This window comes from Vicugna pacos, chromosome 1 (assembly GCF_048564905.1).
Source record: "Vicugna pacos chromosome 1, VicPac4, whole genome shotgun sequence".
NCBI classification, from domain to species: domain Eukaryota; kingdom Metazoa; phylum Chordata; class Mammalia; order Artiodactyla; family Camelidae; genus Vicugna; species Vicugna pacos.
In genome coordinates, this window is record NC_132987.1 from 51033440 (window position 1) to 51049061 (window position 15622).

General features: G+C 44.0%; 1 protein-coding gene and 1 long non-coding RNA gene across 2 annotated transcripts in view; both read left to right on the forward strand.

Annotated features, from left to right (window-relative positions):
• Nucleotides 1–9899, forward strand: part of LOC116282260 (uncharacterized) — a 93419-nt gene extending 83520 nt beyond the window's left edge. The window contains exon 4 of the long non-coding RNA XR_012072914.1: nt 9772–9899. This is a non-coding gene — a long non-coding RNA (uncharacterized lncRNA). The remainder of the gene's footprint in view (nt 1–9771) is intronic.
• Nucleotides 6529–9036, forward strand: SOX2 (SRY-box transcription factor 2). The gene has a single exon (XM_006201067.3). It carries the CDS (start codon nt 6969–6971, stop codon nt 7932–7934), a length of 966 nt encoding a protein of 321 aa, XP_006201129.2. The 5' UTR covers nt 6529–6968; the 3' UTR covers nt 7935–9036.
• Nucleotides 9900–15622: the final 5723 nt, after the last annotated feature.

Below are 15622 nucleotides of genomic sequence, written 5' to 3' on the forward strand. Positions count from 1 at the left end.
AATGGTTTGCTTTCAGCTTCTTTTCTTATGAACAGGTGAAAGTCTTTTCCCCTTTTCCTTTGATAGTACTCCTGTCCCTCATTCACACGTTAAGAACATCTTTCTTTCCTTGATTTGCTTTTGGGAATGCCAGAAACCTCTGCCTTCTGAAATAGTTGAGTTATCACTTTTTGTGAGTTTGAATTATGTCTGATTGTACTTCCAGAAAGGGGACTTGCAGGTAACACAGGAGCAGTATGCACCATGAGATCTCCAGAGGGAAAATAGAATCCCATTGCTAAGAGATCAGGCTAAGGGAAAGACAATCCCTCTGCTTGGTGGATTGCTGGTGCCAACAGTCACTGGGCTGTCACTTACATGTCATTTAATATGGTCTAGAGAAACCTTAAGGAAGGCTTAGGTTTGTTTTTCACACAAAATTTGTGGTCACAACTAAATGAAATAATCATGGTTGGAGAATTTGAAATAACCGCCTTTTTCCTAAAATGAGGGTAACAATCTCAATCACTGGAAAATTAGGATCCTACGGAAGCCTTGTTCCTCTGGTATGATTAATTGCACAAGATAGTGTGGTCAATCAGGGAAATATGTATTTAGACTCCTAAGCAACGATTTTGAGGTGTGGAAAGGCTTATGTGTTTTTTGGGCCACTTGCAGTTCCTGGTAATCTGTTTGCCAGGGTTTGTATATTTGTTTTTCATTCCCTTCTCCTAAATTTTAATATCAAAATCATTTTTTTTCAATGCAGGTGAAAACCACTGGTGGCAGCTCTTCAAAATTTGTTTGTCTCTTTTAAAAGGGATTTTCTATTTAAGTAATTAGATTATTTAATGGGCACACTGAATTTTTCCCTGGACAACAGCTGCAGTGCAGAGACAGAATCTTGTGTTAAAATTGCTTGATAATTCAGAAATGGAAATGAAATTGTGAAGTGTAAAGTCCCTTTTCCAGAAAATATTTGAGCTGGAATGTATGAAGGATGTACATATATAATATTATAAGCAATATGATGATTATTATATATAACCCTGAAGACATACACAAATGATTATATATTACTTTTGTTGCTATAATTTGCAAGAAGAAATATATTTAGTTTTCTAACTATTGAGTTCTTTTAAAAATGTATTTATTTCATCAGTGGGAATTAGATGAAAGAGAATGAGTATAAAAAAGGAGCTGAATGCAGAGCAGCTCTGCATTCCTTAGGTTTCAAGGGTCCTTACAGCTCTTGAGTGAAATTATTTGGTGAAATTGGGTCTGGACTGAAATAGCATTTGCTATCCCCTTGTTCATTTGTTATGTGTAATACCACTTCTGGAAATTAAAGGCAAGGTGCTGAAAGGACAGACAAGAAGAAAAAAATATGATTAAGCAATTTTAAACTGTCTAATTTGACTTGCATCCATATGCATATCTATGCCTTAGTAAATAAAACGGGATAAAGGTATATGCTTGTTCTCAGTTTCTGCTAGAAACATTTATTGTTGCTATTCCTGTCAATAATCCTTCACACTTCCAAAATCTGACAAGTTTGGCAATATGAAGAAAATGGAGGAAATGTAGATGAAAGAGTTTCCATCATTCTGAAAACTGCTTAATAAAAATTGAAGTATCCCCTCTAGGATTTCCTGTGCGGAATCCTTCACAGGCTGAAGCAAATGAAGTTTGCTACCAGTACAATTCTGTTCTAAATTTTGCTCTTACTTTGAATATTCTAACTTTTTCCAGCTTAAGTTTGATTGATTATTTTTGGGAAATATATGATGCTTTTCTAAGGAAAAGAAACCCTCTAATACCTTTCTTTACCTCCATTTGTCTATGTTTGTTTCATAAATCTTGGGGAATTAAGTGTTGATCATTCTGGAAGTTTTGTGGCAGGATCCAGTTTGGTGTGACTGAGGGTTTTTTGCGATTTAGAGGGGAGAAGGACACATTTTAAAAATTGGCTATGCTAGTTTCCCTACTCTAATTCTCAGCTTTCTTTTTTCTTGTGTTAGGGGATAAACATCAATGAAATCTTATCTCACCAGATTGCACCAGCATTGTCCCAAACATCGAAATCTCCCTTTACTTTTGGTTTTTAAAATCTGGAATTCTTCTTGGGTTGCCGTACTTCTCTTTCTAGTTTTATTTGCCTCTTTCCACACTGCTGGTGTGATCTCTTTCACTGCAGCATGATCACTGCTATTGTCACTTTCACTGGAACTGGCTGGAAGGTTAGGATCCGAAGGAAACATGGCAAAAAAAAAAAAAAAAAGAAAAAGAAAAGAAAAGAAAAGAAAAAAAACCTTCATTTGGTCAAATCTGGCTCCTAATATATTTAACCAGTTCCAGAATTAGAAAGCCTTTCTGTACAGTTTCTCCTATTTTTCTCTCTTTTTCTCCTTACGTAATGAAATTAAAACTTTTGGAGCCTACAGTTGACATTTTTCAGAAAATTGAGTTATCAAGGCAGTAATTATTTCACGGGGAGATAAAACTCTCATAGCCCTAACTGTCAAATAGGGCCCTTTTCAGATTTTAATTACAAAATAAAATTAGTCTGCTCTTCCTCGGAATGGTTTGTGAGTGGTTAAACAGAGCTTTCCCCCCAATACTGGTGGTCGTCAAACTCTGCTAATTAGCAATGCTGAGAAATTCCAGTTAACAAGGACATTCTCCAAGACTGCAGGTTCCCTGCCGTTTGCCTTCATTTCCATAAGAAGATTAAGAGAGGAGGGGAACACACTCAAATGCAGATGCAGAAAAGAAGCGTTTTTTAACAAGCATCATAATAGTAAGATGCTTGGCTAGTTCTCACCTAATTACTGCAAGTTAAACCTCTATTTGCCACTAAGAAGAAAAAATAAGTCTACAGCCCCCTATCTCCACAAAATTGTTAGTTGGCTTCAGATATAATACTTGAGGAAGGATGAGGGGAGTTTAGGAGAGAAATATCAATGCCAAAATTTTTTTAATAAAATTTACACTTAATCAGTTAAGGACTTCGGGTTAGGACCTATAATAAAACAAAATCAAATCAGAATATCCTGGGAGTTAAGCATTTTTGTTCTTAATTTCTAATCTTACTCTGAAAGTATACAGCTTTTTCTGCCCAATGAAGGGAAATGTTAACTCTCTTTGGATTAAGCACTTTCAATTTTCATAAATTGTGCCAATGGCAACATTTTAAATTCTCCGAGGATGAAGCACCCTCTTCCAAGTCTTATTTTGATTCCCCAGTAGTCAATGGTGTATTGTTATTAGTACTGTAGCCGTCTGTTATAAACCTAAAACAGTGCTGCTTCTGTCATCTATTATGATTGTTATAGTTATTATTATATTTAGGGCCCAGTGATGGTGCTGGATTGAAATAGAGTGGCCGGTGATCTGATTTTTTTAATGCATATGTTCTAAAAAATCTAATGAGAAAATTGTTTCTGCTATCACCATCTTCTTTAATCTTATTTTCATAGCACATTATTATGCATAAATGCCAGCCACAGTTAGTTTATTGCCTTGATAAGTACAGCAGGCTTAATTAAAATAAAGCTGTAAATAAATGCAACCAATGATAACACAATTGTAATGTATTTCCATAGCTTATTTATATGATAAAAGCAATTAACAAAAGACCTAGCCAGCCCCTTTAACCTCTTAAATGCATTATTATAGAGTTCAGGCACAAACACATGCATCTGAGAATGTGTAAAAGCTATTATATATCATACCAAGAAAAAATGTGTGCCTCTTACTACCACCCTTGGGAGAGAGAGGTTTGCTTCTAGAACATTTGCTTCTATAACTATCCGTTATTAATATTTATTTTAATACACGTACACCACTGTTATCCACACCAACCCCTTGGTTTTTTTTTTTTTCTTCTTCTTCTTCTTCTTCCATCTTAATTATCTCTAAGCTTTTATTTAGTTTTCCAAATAATGCTATTAAGTGCAGACCAATGCATTCACAATCATAAAGTGAATGCTTGATCTGCCCTCCAAGGCGTCTGGACAATCATAATTCATTCATATGTTGAATCTCATAATTTGTACCTATTTTTTCCCATGGTTTAACCTCCCACTTATCTCGAGGTTATAAGTACCTTTCTAAGTTAAGCAAATTAAATCTGATTCTTATGATTTGCTTCCATAGCTTATATGATATGTTAACTTTTCTTTTGTTTAGATTATGTGTAATTAGTTTGATCTTCCTCCCATCCCCCTCATTTTTTTTTCCTTCAATTATTTCCAAACACCTTCTTTTAAAGGTAAAAGCAATAGTCTTGGGAAAGCGAATTCACCAGTAGGGGGCGCACCAGCCACATCCCTGAAACCAGACGCGCTGAAAAGCCGGTGGCCGCTTTCCCTTCTCCAGATCCTCTCAACCTTTTCTCTTTCCTACTCTTCAGGTCCATGTTTAGCTTAATATTACACCTCGAATAAACAGAAGACACTACTTTATTTTGAAGAATGCCATATACTTATGCGTTTCCAGAAGGCTAGTCTTATCCTTCCCGGGTTCCCAGTAACTAAAACGAATCATAACTTAGGAGAAAAAGAGAGAAACTGCTAGAGGAGGGAAGGAGGTAGAAGAGGTTGACTGGAAATAATGATTTATTGAGAAAAGTCTGCTAGATTCTTTTTCACAACTTTTCTGGGTTTCCAGTGGATATGCTTATCTTAACTTTGACAAAAACAGAAAAGCCTGGGAAGGCAGGGATTGGAGAAGTTGGAGGGGAAGGGGGGTGGGGGGACGGTTATGGGAAGGAGGTTAGTAAGGAACAAAACAATGCACAGTTTTGTAAAGATAATAAATGGAACATGGCCGACAGATACTATTCAGTACATTTTCTTAGGGTGAGTAAGGGTAGATCAGGGGAGGAGGGGGGCGGAGAGAGTGTTACAGAAGAAAGAAAATAAGTAACTCTGATGGTTTAAGCCCTTTATAAAAAAAGAAATGGCATCAGGGTTTTTTTTTCTCCCCCCCCCCCCCACGCTTTGTAGTCAAGTGCATTTTAGCCACAAAGATCCCAACAAGAGAGTGGAAGGAAACTTAGACGGGGCTTTGTTTGACTCCGTGTAGCGACAACAAGAGAAACAAAACTACCTATTTGTAACGGACGTGCTGCCATTGCTCTGCGCATTGAGCGCCTACCTATTGAAATCTTTACGTCGGGACAATGGGAGAGCGGCTAAAATTACTCTCCTGGGTCCTGGGAGGGCAGGATTCCTGAGCCCCTACCCCCGCCCCCATCCCATCCTCCTCTAGCCCCAGCCTTGCTGGGCTACCCCCTTCCCTAGTCCTGGTCGCCTTCTTCCTGCTTGCGCGGCCTGCACCTGTGCCTGGAGAGCAAGCACCACCCCCGCCTCCCAGGCCCGGAGGCCCCTCCGAGAGCAGCCCCAGGCCTAGGCGGCCGGGGCGATGCGGCCACTGCTGTAGAAGTCACTGGGGGAAATGCCGGGGCTGGTCGTGCTTGAGTCCTGGGAACTCTGCGTGGGAGGGAGTTTGTGAGTGCGGCTCAAAAGCCACCTCCAAGCCGTGCCCTGGGATGCCAGGAAGTTGAGATTACCCTCCCCCATAGCCTGTACTTCTGAGCGTCCTTCTGTTGATCTTTCTTCCCCTGCGCTCTCTGGAAAGCGGCACCACTGGGATCCCTCCGTGGGGGAGGCTAAGGAGGAGAATGGGGAGAGAGGACGCGCATACCTTGGCACCGCCCGAGTGGAGAAAGACGGGTGGGAGATGTGGCGGGGGTGAGGGCCAAGCTGTGGTTTCCTGCCTGGAGCGCTGAGTAGGGTAGGGAAGAGCGTGGACTCGGCAGTTTACCCAGTCCCGGCCTAGCCTCAGCTCTAGAGGCGGCCGCACTTTCCGAGCAGGATTTACTTTTTAAATAGAGCAAATTATGTGGAAGCAAGGAGGGTTCTGAGGACACAGCTTTCAGCCTCCTAACTTCTTGTCGGGACAGTGTGAGAAGAGGGTGAGCGAGCATCGGCAGTCGTGGAGGGAATAGGGGCAAGCGAAGAGCCAGGTTGGGGAGAAGCCCTAGAGCGGCTGGCGCTGGGGGGAAGTGAGCGGGGCAGCGGGAGAACAATGACACACCAACTCCAGCACGGCCGGTTCCCTGAAGTACTAGTAGGACAGTCGCCCCGAACCACCCTTTCTGCCCTGCCCCACCCCCACACCTCAGCTTCTCGCGCCCCTTCCTCATTTCAGCGGCGCGCACCAAAAAGTAAATCAAGATTAAGTCTAAAGAAGAAAAAAGTCGTAGTCTTAGTGCTGTTTACCCACTTCCTTCGAAAAGGCGTGTGGTGTGACCTGTTGCTGCGAGAGGGGATACAAAGGTTTCTCAGTGGCTGGCAGGCTGGCTGTGGGAGCCGCCTCCCCCTCCCTCCTCCCCCCCCGCCTCCCCCGCGCAGCCCGCGGCGCGGCAGGCCCCGCCCCCTTTCATGCAAAACCGGGCGGCGAGGCTGGGCTCGAGTGGAGGAGCCGCCGCGCGCTGATTGGTCGCTGGAAACCCATTTATTCCCTGACAGCCCCCGTCACATGGATGGTTGTCTATTAACTTGTTCAAAAAAGTATCAGGAGTTGTCAAGGCAGAGAAGAGAGTGTTTGCAAAAGGGGGAAAGTAGTTTGCTGCCTCTTTAAGACTAGGACTGAGAGAAAGAAGAGGAGAGAGAAAGAAAGAGAGAGAAGTTTGAGCCCCAGGCTTAAGCCTTTCCAAAAAATAATAATAACAATCATCGGCGGCGGCGGCAGGATCGGCCAGAAGAGGAGGGAAGCACTTTTTTGATCCTGATTCCAGTTTGCCTCTCTCTCTTTTCCTCCCCCAAATTATTCTTCGGCTGATTTTCCTCGCGGAGCCCTGCGCTCCCGACACCCCCGCCCGCCTCCCCTCCACCTCTCCCCCCGCCCGCGGGCCCCCCAAAGTCCCGGCCGGGCCGAGGGTCGGCGGCCGCCGGCGGGCCGGGCCCGCGCACAGCGCCCGCATGTACAACATGATGGAGACGGAGCTGAAGCCGCCGGGCCCGCAGCAAACTTCGGGGGGCGGCGGCGGCGGCGGCGGCGGCAACTCCACCGCGGCGGCGGCGGGCGGCAATCAGAAGAACAGCCCGGACCGCGTCAAGCGGCCCATGAACGCCTTCATGGTGTGGTCCCGCGGGCAGCGGCGCAAGATGGCCCAAGAGAACCCCAAGATGCACAACTCGGAGATCAGCAAGCGTCTGGGCGCCGAGTGGAAACTTTTGTCGGAGACGGAAAAGCGGCCGTTTATCGACGAGGCCAAGCGGCTGCGAGCGCTGCACATGAAGGAGCACCCGGATTATAAATACCGGCCCCGGCGGAAAACCAAGACGCTCATGAAGAAGGATAAGTACACGCTGCCGGGAGGGCTGCTGGCCCCGGGCGGCAACAGCATGGCGAGCGGGGTCGGGGTGGGCGCCGGCCTCGGCGCGGGCGTGAACCAACGCATGGACAGCTACGCGCACATGAACGGCTGGAGCAACGGCAGCTACAGCATGATGCAGGACCAGCTGGGCTACCCACAGCACCCGGGCCTCAACGCGCACGGCGCCGCTCAGATGCAGCCCATGCACCGCTACGACGTGAGTGCCCTGCAGTACAACTCCATGACCAGCTCTCAGACCTACATGAACGGCTCGCCCACCTACAGCATGTCCTACTCGCAGCAGGGCACCCCTGGCATGGCGCTTGGCTCCATGGGCTCGGTGGTCAAGTCCGAGGCCAGCTCCAGCCCCCCCGTGGTTACCTCTTCCTCCCACTCCAGGGCGCCCTGCCAGGCCGGGGACCTCCGGGACATGATCAGCATGTACCTCCCCGGCGCCGAGGTGCCGGAGCCCGCCGCCCCCAGCAGACTTCACATGTCCCAGCACTACCAGAGCGGCCCGGTGCCGGGCACGGCCATTAACGGCACACTGCCTCTCTCGCACATGTGAGGGCCGGACAGTGAACTGGAGGGGGAGAGGGAAGAAATTTTCAAAGAAAAAGAGGGAATGGGAGGAGAGTAAGTAAGTAACAGCCTGGAGAAAAATCCGGTACGCTCAAAAAACAAAAAGTCATTACCCACAGCAAATGACAGCTGCAAAAGAGAACACTAATCCCATCCGCGCTCACGCAAAAACCGCGATGCCGGCAAGAAAACTTTTATGAGAGATCCTGGACTTCTTTTTGGGGGACTATTTTTGTACAGAGAAAACCGTGGGTGGGTGGGGTGGGGAGGGTGAGGGAATGGACCTTGTATAGATCTGGAGGAAAGAAAACTACGCAAAACTTTTTAAAAGTTCTAGTGATACGGTAGGAGCTTTGCAGAAAGTTTGCAAAAGTCTTTACCAATAATATTTAGAGCTAGTCTCCAAGCGACGAAAAAATGTTTTAATATTTGCAAGCAACTTTTGTACAGTATTTATCGAGATAAACATGGCAATCAAAATGTCCATTGTTTATAAGCTGAGAATTTGCCAATATTTTTCAAGGAGAGGCTTCTTGCTGAATTTTGATTCTGCAGCTGAAATTTAGGACAGTTGCAAACGTGGAAGGAAAAGAAAATTCAGATTTGGACACTTTAATTGTTTAAAAATTGTACAAAAGGAAAATTAGAATAAGTATTGGCAAAACCATCTCCGTGGTCTTCTTTACAGGGGCAAAAGTTTTAGATTGTACTAAATTTTTTTTTTTAAACTTACTGTTACAAACAAAAATGGCCATGCAGGTTGACATCGTTGGTAATTTATAATAGCTTTTGTTTTCCAACTTTCCATTTTGTTCAGATAAAAACATGAAATTACTGTGTTTGAAATATTTTCTTATGGTTTGTAATATTTCTGTAAATTTATTGTGATATTTTAAGGTTTTTCCCCCTTTTATTTTCCGTAGTTGTATTTTAAAGATTCGGCTCTGTATTATTCAATCAGTCTGCCGAGAATCCATGTATATATTTGAACTAATACCATCCTTATAACAGGTACATTTTCAACTTAAGTTTTTACTCCATTATGCACAGTTTGAGATAAATAAATTTTTGAAATATGGACACTGAAATTATGCTTGAGTCTTTCATTTATTTGGATAACACTGATTATAACCAGCTCCTTGGGGAATATACTGTGCTCAGCCAAGAAAGCAAAGTATCTAAAACCTTGGTATTCTAGTCCAGTAACATGTGTTAATGTTAACTGCAACAAATAAATGGCTGGATGATTAATTGAATAAGTACTCTTAAAAAATAGAAATGCTCCTGTCATTTCCAAAATAGAAACTAGGGACATATATTGTAAATCCACCCCCTCCTTTTCTAAGCAGCATGAATAAGCACGATGGGGACTTAAACTGATTTGTGCCACTTGTTGCCAGAAAAGAGTCAATTCTGAAAATTTTCATGTAGCTTAGCAGATGGGGTATTGAGCCAAGTCAGAACCAGGTTGGCTGGTTTTGTTTTCGTTTTTTTCGCAGCACAATGGCCCTTTGGAAACGTGGTTATAGGGGAAAATGATGCTTCTTGTATCAGAATAATTGCAAACTAGACAAGCAAAGTGCTCATCTGCTGGGTGGGTGTTTGGATTACTCTGGCCCTGCTATTGTCTGAGAAGAAACAAGTGGTTTGCTTTCTTTGTTCCTTGACTTCATAAACTTTCTCCTCCACATTTTTCCAGTTTAGGGGCGAGGGAAACCAAAGAGCGTCTTGCAAAACTCCCTGACTTATGGCTATTTATTATTATTATTTATTTTCTTTTTTCCTTTCTCTCCCTCCACGAATTCCATTTCTTAAATTGGCAGCGCGGGTCCAAGCCTGTAGCCCCAAATCGGATAATCTGTGCAGCTGATAACAAGCAAAAGAGAAGCCAGGCAACAGCCATATTAAAGAAGAAAACAATCAACTCTGAGGTAGATATTTTACTTTGTCCGGTCTAATCACATTTGGAGATGATTGTGCTTTTGATCTGTTAACCATGTTTTACTACAGTAGTAGAGAAGTAGGGGGAGGGGTAAAGGGGTGGGAAAACAAGATTGGATTTGTTGTTTTCTTTTGCCTTAGGAAAGGTAAAGAAAGACTGTAGTTGTCCTCACTGGGAGCGGAAAAGTTGGGGAATCGCCGTAATCTTTGAATTAGAGATGTTTCTGAATCACAACCGACCTGCGCGCTTGGCGCAGCCAGAGAATCTGTAAGACCCACTCCGGGACTTTTCTTTTATTCACTACTTACCTCGCTCTTCTTCCCCCACCGAAGGGGACCAGAAACCTAGGTTCCTCATTCTTAAGAGCGGGGGTTTCCCTCCCACAATTTCAAGGGCTTGTTGTGTCAACTTGCTACAACTTTGGAGAAGTTGGAATCCGGCTGCGCCTTCCACCCTTGCTTGAGTGAAGTACTGGCTGCAGCCACTATGTTAGCTCATCCCGTTGGTTTGCATCTTCTCTTTTTCCGAGAAAGTATTTCTTTCTCGTGGTGTTGCTAATGTTAATTCTGGGCTCAGCTGGGGATAGCCTCATATTTTCTGTATTTTTATTTCATGTGGCTTGCTTTATTTTAAGTGTTTGTTGGTTTTTATTTATTCTTTTTTTTTTTTTAATCTTCACTTTTAGAGTAATATTGTACTGGGAAAGGACAATTATTATGCCAGTTCCCAATTCTAAGTGAGGCATTTCCCCCCCTAATTAATGCAGAGACTCTAAAAGAATTTCCCCCGGCCTGGCCAGCCATTGTAATGCATATACGGATTATTCACGTGGTAATGAGCACATTCGCCAGTTCTTGCTCACACATACGAATAAAAGAAACTTTGAATAAAGATCCAAATGATCTTGCTGGGGGTGGGGAGAATATTCCCGGAATTTGAGCCAATCAACTCTATGGAGTGTATATATTTGAAAAACAGAGATTATTAGAAATATGTATTAGGGTTTAGAGTAATTGCGCTGCGCCTAAACTTCCTTAAGAAAAAAAAAAAAGCCCACAAAATCAGACTAAAAAAAGCAACAACTTTTTGGCAAAATGCTCAAGTTCAAATATTTTGCAAGAGGGAAGAAAGCAATATTGTAGGAAGTTGCAGTAGTTTTGAGTGATTGTTACCGCCTGCATAGAACAAGAGAACTCCCATTTCCCCTCCCATCCCTTTTTATCTCCTAACCAAATGAAAGCCAAAATATTTTGTTTGCAAATATAAATCCTTTTGATAAACTGCATTTGAGGAAAATGATACATATTTCATTACTCATTTGATTGGGTGAAATGGTTCCCCCAGATGTGTAGTTTCATGGCTAGATCAATACTGAACATACAATATTTTAATTGTAACATGATTTCCAAAAAGGGGGTAAACCCATAAGGTTGCCCAGAGATGATCATCTCCCAATGCTAAAGTTGGTTGTTGAGTGTTCAGTTCTTTCCTCAGGTTATTATTCTGCTCACTAAAACCATTCCGTTCACAGTCAAAAGGATGAATTTAATGTTTTGTTAACCTTTTTACGATGAATAGAAATGTGCAGAAGGATGAGATTATAGTTTGTTCCCTCTGCAATTTCTTCTCTCCCTGCACCCCCCCATACTTTAAATAAAGAGCGTTAAAATATTTTGCTGAGCTGTAGTAGATTAGCAAGGTTTCTTGCCAATGCTGGGAAGCTGGTATTACAGACAGTCCCAGGGGAAAATGGCTCACATTAACCACTAAATGAATATTTGACAAGGGCTCATTCGGAGGTATTATTACTATAAACGTGTCCCTACTGGACTTTTCAAGGGTCAAAGAGCAACGCTTCAATTAATTATTTAGTCTGCTAGTAGATTTGGTTGTAATAGCTGTACTTATTTCTAGAACCGACACATTCTTACAGTAGGAAATCTCAGGAGAATCTTCTCCATCAGCAATGCCTCGGATTGAAATACACACAGAGCCTTGGCATTCTAAAGCTGACTTTTTCATAAAACCTTTTCCTTGACTACTGGGGCGTGGGGGTGGGGGTGGGAGGTGGATTATAGTCTCTTTTTCTATTTTATTTACCATTTTTGGTTTAAAAGAAAAGGATATAATAAGTTATCTTAATTTTACATCATGTCTGGCATGGGCTTTTAGGACCTAGCAATTTGAAGAGACAGGGGAGGGATTTATTTCTAACCTTTGCCTTTTCTAAGTGGAGATGTCACAGGATTTCAGAAACTCAAGAAGGCTCTGAATTTAGAAAGGGTACACATTCCTGTTTGCCAATAAAATTCTGGTTTTAAAATGGAAGACTCTGTAGGCTGACTACTCTGAGTTCTAGTAGTCTTAGTAAACTGGGGTACAAGATAATCCCTCCTCTCCTCCCTACCTATTGGTCTGAACACTTCCAGGTGTGTGTGTGGGGGGGTGGCAAGTGTTCCATTTCTGCCGTGTCATAGGTTCCTCCCGTGGCCCCAGGTAGAATGGGAAGGGAATGATTTTGAGAGTAAGATTCTTTGACGATAATATAAGGTGAATGAATAAGAGATAAGCTGCAAGGGGTGGGGGGAATGGGATGCAGTAATTACAAACCCAATTCATTCAGCTTTTCAGAACTTTTGTTGTGGGAGCTCCATTGACGGGTTTTGAGCTGCCACTTTTCTCACATTATAAAGAACTGATCAGCGCCTCAGGGGGACAAGAAATACCGCTTAACTGCATAGTGATGGGGTCTTCATTTAGAACCCTTACAAGAAGAAAATTAAACAGTGCCTTTGTGTGCACAAGGTTTACTTTTCAACTGCTAACAGTTTATAGCTAACTGCTCTGAGATTGAAGTTTGACTGTGGTTTGATCGCCTGCTAGTTGGCACTGCTTATTTATTTATTTGTTTATTGTAATTAAAAGAGCTTTTTATATCACCCCCCCCTTCTTGCTTTTGGAGGATTTTGCAAAACAGGTGCTTATATTTTGCTTTGTGGAAAGAATCTCCTTTGCCATAGAGGCTTGAGTTAACATTCTCCAGCACTTCCTCTCCCCCCCGCCCCCCCCCCGCCCCCTGCCCCTTATTGCCTTAAAATAATTTGCATCTCACTTTTTTATGCTGCCTTTCCTCACTTTCAGAGAAAAGGTTGCTTTTCAGGATAGCCATTAGTAAGGTTGGGGATGAGGGCTGATTTTTTTTTTTTTTTTTTTTTTTTTTTTTTTTTTTTTTGCTTTGCTTTGCTTCGCTTTCTTTTTTTGACCGAAGTTGGAAGATGGCTGGATGGATTTCCTTAAGGATCTTATCTATGAAATGGATCCCTTAAGACAGCAGAAGGGGAAGAAAGTCTTGACCTTTACTGTGAAAATGTGGATACAGGCCAAAGGGACACAGCTTCCGGAGTTCTAGAGTAAGCAGCTGTGGAGGAGTTTTCCAAAGACAGGGAAATTGCCCTAACTGGAGAGCTGGTTTAGTGTCTTTCATAGTTATTTTCTATTAAAAACTTTCCTGGAAATATGACCTCTGATGCCACCCGGGGAGATTTCATAACCTCTCTCTCTTCAGATGATGCTGTTCAGTTTTACAATTTTTGTTTTCAATTTCTTATGTTTTGTTTATGAGGCCTTTAGGAAATACTGGATTTGACTTTCTTATTCTGACTAGAAGACTTCTCTTTGGGACGGTAGGTTACTAAGACAAGGCCACGATTTCCCATGGCAGAGAGCTCTCTTTCTGTATGCGAGTCTAGGTGGATTTCATTTTATGTTTTGGTGTAACTGACATTTCTGCTTCTTTGAGCGGTGCACTCAGTTTCTCTTCAAAAGCAAATAGACCGTCTTCTCATTTCAGACGCAAAGATATTTGTTACTTCTGGGATTTGGGGCATGAGATGCTTGCTCTACTTTGCAAAGAAGTGTCAGGTGATTTAAGAGCTCCAAGAAGTCACTCGTTTCATTACCCTCCGCGGCCTGCATGTACAGATTGAAGTGTGCACTGTTAGTAAAAGATTTCGGCGCTTCGAAACATCTTTTGCCTCCTTCCCTGGGCTTTGGTGCGGGGCGCTGCGCAGCGCTTTGAGCGCGCCGGCCTCCCACCCGCCTGCCCCAGGGAGGGCGCCGCGCCCAGAGCCCGGAGCGGATGCGCGGGCAGATGGAAGCTGAGGCGGGCGGGCGGGCGGGCGAGCGCGGGGCCCGGGACCTGACGTCACCCCGGCCCTGGCCACGGCCCCCAAGGGCCTCCCTGGGAAGGTGCTGCGCGGGGCGCGAGTTCTCTCTGCCCGGACCCTGCCCAAAGGGCCTGATTTCCTCTCTCAGCCTTGGACGCTGCCTCTTCGGGCAAATCTGAAAAATCTCCTTAAATGTCGCGGGTCCTCGCGCCTCTAGGGCCCTCTACCTCCTGCACCCCATCCGTCTCCACGTTGACCTCGTGACTCCGAACCTGGTTCTAGGCTCCAAACTTCCTAAATCAAAGACTGACTGACCCAAGGTCTGCCTTCCTCTTGCCTCTCACCCCCAGCCTTTACTTTTAAAGGATTGTTCGTCCCTGTTTGGTGTCAAGGCTCAGCATTAGTTATCGCACTTAGTCTTTCCCATTGCCAAAGGCTGCGGATTGGCATGGCTGTGGGAAGCCGCTGGAGTGATGTGGGCTCCCCAGAATATTGGACCATTCTAGGATCAGACAGTGAGGGGTGGGAGGATGCAGACTCTTCACTTTCCCATTTGTAATATAGGGATAGTATGTTTACCTCTCAGAAGATGAGTACAAAGCCCTAACACAAAATAGGATTAACTGATAGTTATTTTTATACTGTCCAGTGAAATTAGGTGATAGGGAAGGCAAGAGATTCTCATTTTAGACCCCAGAGATCAATACAGAAATTCGGGTTCTTCCTCTCCTCTCTGGTCTTGGGTGGTAAAATTAGCCTTGTTCAGACCACCCTTCTTCCTTTTCCAGTGCCCTTCCTCGCTTAGGGTTCATCTAGGAAGTTACCCTGCAAACTTGCCATCCCTGGGCCCCTTCCTGAAGGGAGGGATACCGACATTCCAGGCAGGAGTCGCCTCCACCCGCAGAAGGCAGGAAAATAATTACTGTATTAAAAGGAGCGGTGAATTCTTCCCGAGGGTTCTTATCGCTGGCGGCCAGGCCAGAAGCGGGACTGCGCCCCCACCCCCACCTCGTGACGTCAAGGTCTGCAGGGCCTAAGGGATGAAATGATTCGTTTAAGTGTTCTAGAAAGGGCAATCCGAACACATTCAGGGCCAGGCCAGTGGAGCTGGTCTCCATCCCCACCACCCAGCTCCAGCTCTTGAGACTGCAGAGGCTCTCGCCCGGTTCCTCACAGCAAAACGGAACACACCAGTAGCCAGAGTCTTCATGCACGGAACACCCATCACCGTGACATTAGCGCTTATAGGCACGCCCTTCTTCCATATGTATACATAGATATATATGTGTTTATCTATCTACCTATGTGCATATATAGATACACACACACACATATATATGTAAGGTTATTTGATTTGCTAGCTACAATCTGTTGTGAGGTCTAAATGAGTTGGTTTTGTTTATGGTTGTTTTGTTTTGAGATGCTAGACGAATTGCACCAAAAGCCTTTACAAAGTACACCATAGCTTTATTTGGCCCTGCAGAAGTTTCAGTGGTGGGTAAGTTTTCTGGTTCTGATATGGAGCCATAGTTAGGACAGCTGCTTCTGGCTTGCCATTGCTGTGTC